Below are 11,888 nucleotides of genomic sequence, written 5' to 3'. Positions count from 1 at the left end.
TCTAGCAAGGAGGGGGAGACATATAGAGTCAAACTTGAATGGAGGTCAATAGAAAGTACTTACACTGCGATGGATGGATGGCTTAGCAGTTAAGAGCACTTGCAGTTCTTTTATAAAGGGTTGGGTTCCCAGCTCACAACTGTGTAATTCCCAGTGCCCCTTCAGACTTCTCCAGACACCAGAAGTGTATGTACATACATACATACATACATACATACATACATACATACATACATGCAGAAAACAACCACTCAAACATATAAAATAAGTAAGTCTGTTTGTTTGTTTTCTAGACAGGGTTTCTCTGTGTAAACTTGGCTGTCCTGGACTCTGTAGACAAGACTGGCCTCAGACTCACAGCGATCCACCTGCCTCTGCCTCCCGAGTGCTGGGATTAAAGGCGTGCACCCCCTCCCCCCCCACACACACCCAGCCACAATAAGTCATTTTTTAATTAAAAAGTTTCGTTGTTACAATAAGATTCAGTGGTATGATGGCATCCCTAGGAAAAGTAGCACATCTCCTTAGTGAAGAAAGCATCTCCTTAAAGTGGAAAGGAGGCCAAGTTAACTGTATATGAGAATTAAGGCTAAAGGTGGAAAAAAAAATCAGCAGATCCTACATCAGTCATCGTGAATGAAGGCTCTTGGAAAGAACTACACCTACACCTTACACTAAACCTTCTTCAAAGCCAATACTGATTAGAAATTCAATCATTCTGAAGAGGCTACAATGTTACAGGCCCAGAGCCTAGTTACAATTTATCCTCAGCTACCTTTAACCCACTTTCCTTATCCACCTCTGTGTCTGTTCTGATAGACTTGTGACTATCCGGTGAAGCGTTTGGAAGAAGACCACTATTTTCCATTAACTAAAAGGTACCCTGAGATGGCATCATACCTATAGGAGAGATTTTCCTACTAATGCCAGGGAAATCAGAGTCCCATTTGGGGGTTCTTAGTCTCATTAATAAAAGAATTTGAGAATGGGCTGAGTGAAAAGCTCAAAGACAAATTGGGGAAAGAAAAACCCCAGGGCAGGCCAGCTGCAAATCTCAGCAGCTGCCTGGAGGAGGACAGTAAAGAAGAGAAGGGAGGGGCACAGCTGTTTGAGGTAAGCTGGTATGGAGGTCAGTCACATGGCAAGAGACAGCCACATGGTCAGGGTGGGAGTTTTAGAGAAAGAGTGGAGCCACAGAACGTTAGGGAAAGCAGGCTTAGAAAATAGATAGAAGAAAAGGAAAAGCTAAAGTAGCTGAGCATTTCAGAAAAGTGGGCAGAAGCTGCATGGCTGTCCCCACCTTGTAAGGCACTGGACTAGGGAACAGGCTGCTTTGTGCCTTAACAATGTATAGCAAACAAGTAGTATATGCAAGTCGACCTCTTTACCATACTATAGTAACAATAGAAAGGAAAATGAACAGAAGATTTCAGGAACATTTTTTTTTTCCAGTACAAAATAGACAAATGGTAGGGTATGGTGGCACACGCCTTTAATCTCAACACTCTGGGAAGCAGAGGCAGGCGGATTGCTGTGAGTTCGAGGTCAGCCTGGTCTACATAGCAGAGTTCCAGGCCTGCCAAGGCTTCATAGCGAGACCCCATCTTAAAAAAAGAATGTTCTCAAGGTCATACACAACCACCGCCATCAACCCCACCCACAAATGGTATGTGGAAAACTACTCCATATTCAATTTTCCAACTAAATTAGCATCAGTTGATGTTGCTTTGTTCTGTCTCTCAGCATTCACATGGTTGGTGGCTGACCTGGACCTTCTTCTGGCCCCTGTGGGCACCGCATACTTGTGGTGCACCGACACACACAGGCAACACACTCATACTTTAACAGAATATGAATGCATGTGAGTTGGGGCTGATTTTTAAGTACATTCTTTTGTCATTTTCCTAGTGAAATACACAAGTTTAACCCTGTCTTTCGTGCCTTGATGAATCCAGTGGCCTTAATTAACACTTCTACCTTGGTTATTTTGAATTTACTAACTTTGTATATTATATTATATTATTACTGTATTTTTCAGACTATAAGATGCACCTGACCATAAGACGTACCCAGTTCTTAGAACAGTTAAATGAGAAAAACATTAAAAACAGCAATCAGACCATATGGTGCACCCTAATTCTCCCATACACACTTTGAGGGGGAAGCATCTTATGGTTCAAAAAATACGGTATATTATATTAATAAATTTTCATGTGAGTTTGATATCACTCAGAATCTGGCTCGGAAAGTGGGTTGCACCTCAAGCATGTTTGCTTCCACGTATTCTCCAAAGCCTCTTGCCTGGGCATGGGCTGACTTCCCTGAGTCTGTAACAGGAAAGAAAGTACAGCAAAACAGCTCCAAGTGAAAACACGGTGTCCTGGAGAACAGCTAGAAGGTGAATAGTTTCCAACAGATCTTAGTATTTTTTAACCCAAGATAGAAAAAATGCCTGCAATAGGAAAAAGAATCCAGAAGCTCAGCCATGGAGAGAATGCTCATTCAAAAACTTCAGCTGACCACCTCATCGGTTCCAGTTGGGTTTTCATGACTGTAAGTCACTGATTTGATGTTATCTCTACCTGTTCTTTGTTGTTCTTTTACTTAAAAGACTCACCTAACTCAGTGGGAGAGGGCCCACTCTGCTCTAGCAGGGATTCTCCATAGAGTGCTGTCTGTATTGAGAACTCCAGTTAATTGCTTCAAGAGCACTTCCTCAACCAGTTTCTGCTGGATATAGTGAGTGTCTGGTTTGGTGATATTTTTCAATCTGTCTGTCTTTTTATAATCTGTATATCTGCTATTGCTATGTTTTTTTTAATTCAGCTTGCTGAATAATTAATGAATCCAAAAGCAAACCTATTGCTGTTGTACCTGATTCTCCAGACTATATAGCAAACTTCGTCTTACAGTCACTTCTTCTGAGGTGGAGTCTGGGCTAGTGCAGTCAGGCCTTAAAATTAGCATGTTGCCCAGACTGATCTCACATTCACAGTCTTCCACCTTTGCCTCCTGAGTGCTGGGATTATGGGCAGCACACACTACTTTTAGTAGAATTTTAAAGTTCCTCAAAGACTTTCTCATAAGGCTTGACATTACCATGATCTATTGGAGAGAGTAAAGCGTTATTAGGAGAGGCAATCTGCCAAAAGTCCTGAGTGTCCTTGTGTGTTCTTACTGCATATGCCAGGAATGTAGGGCCCTGAGCACTCTTTATGCAGGCAGATAATTTTTTCACTTGTGCTCACAGTTAAGCACCCGTTAAGCATGAGGTAACATTTTCTTCCCTTACACACAGAATAGGCTTATGATTTCTTTGAAAATAGTCCATTTCCCAAGTCCAATGCATGTTTAAGCACTGATTACAGGCTCTTTGTCACCCCCAAAACATATGGAAACCAGAGAGACAGTGCAAATCACCATGAAGTTCTAGTTAAGGCTTTTCTATAAGGTTCTTAGTCTCTGATCCAGTACTTTAGTGTCTTTTGCCAGCACACATTGAAAAATAGCAGGCTAACTTGCTAGTTTGTAAGTCGGATAAAGCCTTAAATTTGGTATAGTTCCTGGCAGGTGCTTGCAGATACTATTCTTAAGGCTATTATGTTATAATTTTTTTCCTATCAGCATAATTTTTGGCATGTCTGTGTGTCACCAAACCATGAAGATTGTGTTCTACTTAATATTTTTCTTCAAACTGACTTACATCACCTGAATCGTTTTTCTAGAGAGGAAAGTTTAAAACACGACCCTCAACCTCAATTATCTTCATATGCTTTAACCCACTTAATACATGTTCAAATAAATACATTGGCATTACAATGTAAAACGTGTACTCACTGTCTAAAATCACCCTCCCCTTCCACCAGGTCCTTCTCCCTTAGCATAAGCTATCTGAGTACACTGAAAGCTATTGTGTTTGGGACAAAGATTCCTGCAACCAATATTTGTCTTTGGTGAATTCTGAGCTGGTGCTTTGTTTCTTTTGAAATGTGCTCTTCGACTTCTCCTGATATAAGAAGGAGGTCTAGTGTTTTGATTTGCAGTGAGGGAAAATTGCCCTCTTTCAGATAACTTTGCTCACAGCGACCCAGCCACCAGCCCTACTAGATTCATACTGCAGGTTGGGGCACAGAAGCCCAAGGAAGATCCACCCTGGGGGAAGGGTGTGCTGTGGGTGAGCCATTCCACATCCTGCTACTGTGACCACCTTCTGGGCTGCAGAAAACCGGACTTGCTTCTTTCTGTAAAATTGGTACTTCGTGCCCATAGAATCTTACTTTACTCCAAAGTTCCAACCTCATCATTACCTGTGGAGCTGTCATAATCTTGAAGAATGAAATGGAGAGTTCCCAAAAAGAGCATCATAAATGAAAAATTATATACAGGTTACTGCAATACTTTGTTCGCAGCCAGGGTTAAGAACATCCCCCAAATTTAACTTCAGCCCCCCCATATAATGTACCCAAATATTGGAGTACATGTTAAACCTGAGAGGAGAGCGTGCAGGGGAGAAGTCACTCACTATACAGAAGCAGGAGTAAGACCAAATGGCATCTTCACATCCAGGGAAGAAATTCTCATGAAAGCCTAAGTTGTTATTCAGATGTATGTTTTAGTCAGACTCTCACAGGAGCTCAGTCTGTCTGAGCCTTGTAAGAGAAAACAAGATCAAGATATAGCCATAAGATGCTGTGATCCCAGCACACTGTCTACCAAAATTGAAGAGATGGGCAAAGTTTCCATCACTTTGGATGTCGGGGGATTTGGCCCACCAGAGGCACCAAAGAAGTATTCTGGGCAGCACCAGGAAACTGAAATTTGCAGAATGTGGGAGTGGGGCTGGAATACCATGCTGTTATCAAAAGCAGCTACTTGGGAGTCTCCGCAGGCATAAAGGACTATGTAACACTCACCTAACAATTGCTCAAGTCTGCCTTTGAGCACAGTATGAGTACTACGTTCTCTATGCTTCCAAACAGCAGAAACAAATCTCTAGTATTTGGATCCTGCACGAGCAAATGGGGATAAAACCCCGTCTAACAGTTCTCAGTGCCTTATTTGACCACCACAAAATTTCTACAAGATTATGTTCATCACTGTACATGAGAATAGGTGTCAATTTTAATCTTTTAACTCAATGATTCTCATACTGTCAACGAACAAGTGCCATAGTAGTTCTAGAAATAAATTGATAAGTGCTGTTGGGTGCTTATTTTTAGCTAGAAAACCTTTATTATTTTTAGCAAGAATAATGCATGTTCATTTTAGGAATATGGCAAATACAAATAAGCAGAAGAAAAGTCATCTTTCACAAGTTAATATGTGCATATATGTAACATACAAAGGTACTCTTGTCTTTCAAAATATGATATTCTCCTATTATTTTGTAACCTTTTCTCATTTTGTATCCCATCAGAAGCTCACCTTTTTTTTTTTTTTACAAATCAGTAAAGCTCTTTTATTAAAAGCTAGATTGATTCAAATATAATCAACAGTGAGATACAGACAGAAGAGACACATCTAAAACCACTAACAGCAACCACTTCAAAGTAGGAAGATGGGCAAAGGCAGATCAGGAAAACGCTAATAAAAAGAAAGCTGTACTGCAATGGTAATAGCAGATAAAATAGAAACCGAGGCAAACTACATTAAATAGGGGTATGGATGGCTTCTATTCGCTTTCCAACGCATCACTATAAGTTTGTTTCTCACTCTCCTTATCTCATCTGTTTCATCCACTTCTCTAAACATATCTTCACTGCTCAAATGCCTGTTGTGTATATCCTCCTTAAAATCCTGAAGAGACTGAATCAGCCTCTCCCGAAAAGTTTCTTCAGATTTCTCCTCCTCTTCTGGTTCTTGCCCCTCCTCTGGCGTTTCCTCAGGCTTTGGCTCTTCCTCTGGCTTTGGCTCCTCATTTTCTGGGTTTCCTTCCATTTTCTGGCAGGGTTTCATCTTGTGCGTGCTTCTCTTCCTTCTGCCTAACCACGAATGCAGTTACTGCTAAGGAAGCAAGGAAGAGACGGGAAATGGATGATTTGTTAAGTGTGCAGGTGCTGTGCACAAAGGTCCCCTCAGCATTTGCTCCAGCCCTCTCACCATCTCTCCCTCCCTCTCTCTTGGTCAGTCCTCACCAAACACCTTCAACCTGAGAAACGCGCAGCCTGCAATCAAGGGTTCCCAATCCCCTCCCCCTCTTACCTCCATTTTCCACCTCCTCCCCTCTCTAGTCCCTCCCTCAAGCATTTTCCAAGGCCTTCCTTCCCGCCTCCGGCCCTGGCTCCAGCCCGGGCTCCAGACCCCGCCCCAGCCCAGGCCCTGGCCTCAGAGACAAATCTTTCTCCCTTCCTACCCAGCCCCCAACAGGCCTAACGCAGGCCCTCCGAAAGGGGAGTAGGTAGCTGAAGGGAGAGGGGAGTGTGGCCTCTGCAGGCCTTCCCCAACCCACACCCCGGGAGTCTTTAATAAAGTTCCCCTCACTTACCAGATACGGGTCCGATTGGTTTCTTTTTTTTCTACTTATTTTAGCCTGGAGCGGTACAAAGAACAAACCTGCAAGCAAACAGAGAAGGGAGGGGATGTTGGGGGTTGGGCGAGCGAGCCCTGGGTGCTCCGGCACAGCAGCACCACAGAACAAGCTCACAGAGCTCCCCGTATTTAAGGTGGTCTTGCTTCTGGAAGTTTCCCCAGCCTTTGTTTCCCACCCGGCAAGTTAGCTTGCCTTTCTCATCCGACAAGGAGTAAGAAAGGGATATTATTTCCTAACTCTTTGTAGATCAGACACGAGGTTTGGAAAGCATAGTGTTAGAAAAGAGATCGAAAAGCTCAAATTATGATTATTTCTGAATCGTCATAGGCCCCCTTGTTTTCTTTCCACCCCCACCCCAACCCCCACCCCGCGCGTAGTTCCTTTCACAAGAGTCCTTTCCCGCAGAACCGAAGGTAAGGGGTAGAAGGACGGACTTAATTAGGACTCAAGTCTCTACCCTGGACCACCAGACACTACAAAACCCCAGGTAATCCTGCTTCTGATACCAACCTGCAGAATTCAGGCAAGCTGTATCCTTCTCTGGCTGGCCTCTCACACCGCCGCCTGCGAGGCTGAAGTGAGGTGGTACCCAGATGGAAACAAGGACCAGACTAGCAGGATTTCTGCACACGTCGACTCCTGGTCACATGAGATCTACGTCACCAGTGAGCTCGAGCCCCAATCTCCACTCCCACAAAAAGCGCGGCAGATGTGGGCCCGCCCTCTGCTCCCTCCTCCACCCCCTTCCCAAACACATTTGCCCTTGTCCGTCTTTCTGGAGGAAAAAAAGAAAGTGCGGGTTGTGTTTTTGTTGTTGTCTTTGCGGTTTTCTGATTACTAAAGAGGAACATCTTCCTTTCTGAAGCTACGGAACTTTTCTGGGTTTTTTTGTTTTGTTTTGTTTTGTTTTGTTTTAAATAATTAGGCCCTGCCAGTCTCCCACTCCCAACGGCCGGTATCGCAAACTCCCCCCGCCCTATCTTTCCTTAGCCCCTCCCCCTTCAACTGAAACGTACTCCTTTGTTGTTGTGGAGCCAGGTAGGCAAGTCAGAAATGAGGTGGGGGATGGGGGGAAGGGCCCTTGAAATAGGAGTGGGATTTCTTAAAGGCCATTTAAACTTTATTCTTAATACTTCTGTAGTCTTTTCAAAAGTAATGTTTTACAGTCAGAAGTAACAGCCAAATTACTTTAGATACACACATTAATTCATACATGTACATTATTTAAACTAGTGCTTGGTATATAGTAAATGCTTTAAAAGTATATGCCATTTAAATTATGAGATTGTTATATTTCTTGGGGGAATAATTTAAAACGAAGAAAAATAATGTTTGATTCTATAGCCCTGGTGGTGGTATTACCAAGAAGTTGTACTGCTTGAAGAATCGCTGCTTGATCAATTGCCAGTATATGTTATTAGCAGACAGTCTCCTTTTCTCAACCACTGAGCCATCTCTCCAGCCCCTCAGTCTCCTCTTCTGCTCTAAGCCATTTTTGTGTGTGTGTTGGGGGGTGGGTTTCAAGACAGGGTTTCTCTGTGTAGCCTTGGCTGTCCTGGACTCACTTTGTAGACCAGGCTGGCCTCGAACTCACAGCGATCTGCCTGCCTCTGCCTCCTGAGTGCTGGGATTAAAGGTGTACGCCACCATTCCTGGCCCTGCTCTAAGCCATTTAGCTTATAGATATCCTTCAATATTCACTTATTCTCATTTTATTTCACATACATATATACATACATACATACATACATACATACATTCTTTGAGAAGCAAGTGTATTTGAGACATAGGTAACAACTGAATACTCAATAGCTTGTGTCTGTTGGAATGAAAACTGGAGTGAAAATGGAGCTGTGGTTTGGATATATTTTAATTATGTTCCTCTTTAACAGGGGGAACTTGAGCTTCTTTATCTTGTAATTGACTTTAAAAGTCAAGTTGCTAATTTTATTATGATAAAGGTTGGGTTAGGGACTTGAAAGCCTCTTTAGGTGAAAGGACTGGCTCTTCACTTGGTTACACATACCCAGCGAGTGTATAAAATGTAAAGAAAAAAAGTAAAATTGGCATTTCTACCATCATGTTGCATCTTCTCTTTGGATGCCTTAACCTGTGAGTCAGATTTCTGCTTAACTGTACATCTATTTAAGACATGATTTGTTCAGAACAATAATATAAAGCCGATTTGACCTACATTTGTACAATATGTTTCCTCTTCAAAGCTACAAACACCACAGTAAGAATAACTAAGACAATATCCTATTCTTTACCATTGGACTCTAGAAGTCTCTAGTCAACAGTCCTTTGCTGCCCATTGCCTCTCTTCCTTTTCTGCTCTAAAAAGCTGCTTTACATTGTTGGGTCCCCTAAAATATATATAGCCTCTCATTTTCTTAGTTTTGTTAGCATTCCAAATAAAACCTTGCTTCAAAAACATATTTTTTTCTTTTAAAGACTTATTGTATTTATTATGAATACAGTGCTCCACCTGCATGGACACCAGCATGTCAGAAGAGAACATTAGATCTCATTATAGATGGTTGTGAGCCACATGTGGTTGCTGGGAATTGAACTCAGGACCTCTGGAAGAGCAGTCAGTGCTCTTTACCTCTGAGCTGTCTCTCCAGCCCCAACATATCTTTTTCAAGACACAAGTAATGGACTTGCATCTGGTAACACCTTGAAGTTTGTATGTTGGAAACTTGGTCCACAGTGTGTCTTTGATAGGAACTGATGCAATTCTCAAGGAATTCTGGTTATTTCTCACATGACGGTTGTTATGAAAGGAAAAGGATGATCTCTCTCTCTCTCTCTCTCTCTCTCTCTCTCTCTCACACACACACACACACACACACACACACACACACACACTTCTGACTGTTCTCTGGCTTCCTCTCTTTCTCATAAGCACACCTGCCATGTTGTCATCCATCATGCTATGATGTAGTCAGTAAGCCTTCACTATCAAAGCCAAAGCCAAGTATCATGCCCTTGGGTCTCAGAAACTTAATGCTTAATAAACTACTTTTCTTGGTAAAGAGTTTGGTCTCACATATTTCACTCTAGTAACAGAACTTGAGCTATTACAATCTCAGTACCAAACTTAGAGCTGATTGTGGGAAAGAATAAGCCTTGTCACAGGTGGGAGCAGTCTTGGTGGGCTTTACCCTTAGGGCACCCCATGAATACCTTGTGACAGACTGAGTGGAGCCATCCTGGGTCTGGAATTCAGGAAGCAGACCTGGGAACCCCACCTGGACTATTGTCTTTCTAATTGACCCTCACCTGGAGAAGGAGACGGCTCTTCCCACATGACTGAGGCAGTTGGGGAGGAGAGAAAAACAAAGGCAGTTGGGAGTGGGAAACTGGCAGGGCCTAATTATTTAAAACAAAACAAAACAAAACAAAAAAAAAACAGAAAAGTTCCGTAGCTTCAGAAAGGAAGATGTTCCTCTTTAGTAATCAGAAAACCGCAAAGACAACAACAAAAACACAACCCGCACTTTTTTTTCCTCCAGATCACAAACTCTAAATACATTTATCTTTCTAGACAGTAAGAATGTAAAATATTTACCCTCTTTGGGAATGTTAACCCATTTGTAGGCATTCATCTTTAGAAAATACATTATGATAATCACAATGATTTACTACAATAAACTTTGTAGACTTCTTGAACTCCTGACATTGATTCTTTGCCTTGAACATGAACAGAGGAAAGCACCAGGTGAAAAGCAGCTGTGAAGGAGCAGAAGGAAAATAATTTGTTCAACTGTAGAGTAGACATAACCACAAGCATGTGTACATACATGTGTATCCTTGTATGTTGAAGCCTAATGCCCAGTATAATGGTATCTAAACACAAAGCCATGGAAGGGAATCAGATCAAGATGGTCAGGCTCTAGTGAATGGGATTAGCTGTCTTAAAAGAGGCACAATAATTATGCAAGAAGGAGTATGGAGACAGAAGGGGGAGAAGGAAGTCTGTGAGACAGCTTGTTTTCTTACTCCTCTCTCTGCCCTGTGATGATACAATAAGATGGCTATCTGTAAACTAGAAAGTGAACACTCAGAAAAGACTAGACCTTGTTGAGGATGGAGAAAGACTCAGTAGTTAAGAGAGCATCATGTTTTTGCAAAGGATGCTAGTTTAGTTGCCAGCACCCAAGTTCAATGGCTTTCAACCATCATACCTCCATCTCCAGAGAGATGCAAGGCCTTGAAAAACCAAAAAGAAAAGTGACAACTTAGGCTACACTTTTTGTTTAATATTTAAGTTGTCTGTAGGGGTTTGCGTTCCTAGCAACCCAATCTACCAAAATGTCACAGAACTGTAGTTATTGTTCAGTGGTGGTGCTTTTTTATTTGTTTGTTTGTTTGGCTTTGGTTTCCAGAGGCCGGGTTTCACTGGTGTCGCCTTGGCCATTCTAGAACTTGCTCTGTAGACCAGGCTGGCCTGAAACTCAGAGATCCTCCTTTCTCTGCCTCTCTGAATGCTAGGATTTACGGCGTGCACCACGAAAACCTTGCTGTAACTATTTCTTATGAATTTTGCCTAATGTGGGTTCTGGGAACTGAACTCAGGTCATCTGGAAGTGCAGCGCAGGTCCTCTGGAAGTACAGCAAGTGGTCTTGTGTGCTGAGCCATCTCTCTAGGGCAATAAATTGTTCTTTGTAAGATTTATTTAATTTAAAAGAAAGATAACAATTATATATTTAAAAGCAAAAAAAAGTTAGTGTAAAAATTCATTGTTGCTTTGCTTCAGATTATATAAGTTTAAGTTACAGAAATTAGCAATGTTTTTGTTTGTTCGCTTTGAGTTTTGATTTGTTTAGTTTTTTAAAAAGTTTTTATTTATTTATTTTTTGTATATGAGCACTCTATCTGCATATATACCTGTCCACCGGAAGAAGGTGTTACAGGATATAGATGGTGGTAAGCCACCATGTGGTTGCTGGGAATTGAACTCAGGACCTCTGGAAGAGCAGACAGTGCTCTTAACAGCTGAGCAGTCTCTCCGGCCTCGATTTGTTTAGTTTTGTTTCTGTTTTGGTTTTGCTATTGTTATTTTTGGCTTTTTGAGGCAGGGTTTCTCTGTGTACCTTGGCTTTCCTGGACTCACTTTGTAGACCAGGCTGACCTCAAACTCACACAGATTCACCTGCCTCTGCCACCTGAGTGCTGAAATTACAGGGATGCGCCACTGCAAGTAGTTTAGTGATGTTTTAAAAGCGTGCATTCTAAAATGCAAGCTATCTTAATTGGGAGCCTCTATAAACTTTTTAAAAACAATCAGGTTACCAACTTGTAATGTACTGTCACAGAGCAAAGATTTCATCCTAAACAGAAAGACTAAGGGCA

At 42.1% G+C, this 11,888-nt stretch overlaps 1 protein-coding gene across 2 annotated transcripts; it reads right to left on the bottom strand.

Moving 5' to 3' along the window:
* Positions 1-5,209: 5,209 nt before the first annotated feature.
* On the bottom strand, positions 5,210-7,206 carry Tceal9 (transcription elongation factor A like 9). 2 transcript variants are annotated; one of them, XM_051141639.1, is made up of 3 exons: positions 7,040-7,206; positions 6,485-6,552; positions 5,210-6,003 (listed from the first exon to the last, which is right to left on the bottom strand). In XM_051141639.1, exon 3 carries the CDS (start codon positions 5,953-5,955, stop codon positions 5,644-5,646), a length of 312 nt encoding a protein of 103 aa, XP_050997596.1. In that variant the 5' UTR covers positions 5,956-6,003; positions 6,485-6,552; positions 7,040-7,206; the 3' UTR covers positions 5,210-5,643. The 2 variants fall into 2 exon arrangements, with proteins under 2 accessions (XP_050997596.1, XP_050997597.1); XM_051141640.1 differs by having other exon boundaries at positions 5,210-6,000.
* Positions 7,207-11,888: the final 4,682 nt, after the last annotated feature.

This window comes from Acomys russatus, chromosome X, assembly GCF_903995435.1.
Source record: "Acomys russatus chromosome X, mAcoRus1.1, whole genome shotgun sequence".
Lineage (NCBI taxonomy): Eukaryota > Metazoa > Chordata > Mammalia > Rodentia > Muridae > Acomys > Acomys russatus.
Note: the sequence above shows the minus strand (reverse complement) of the source record. Positions and strands in the feature narration are given on the sequence as shown.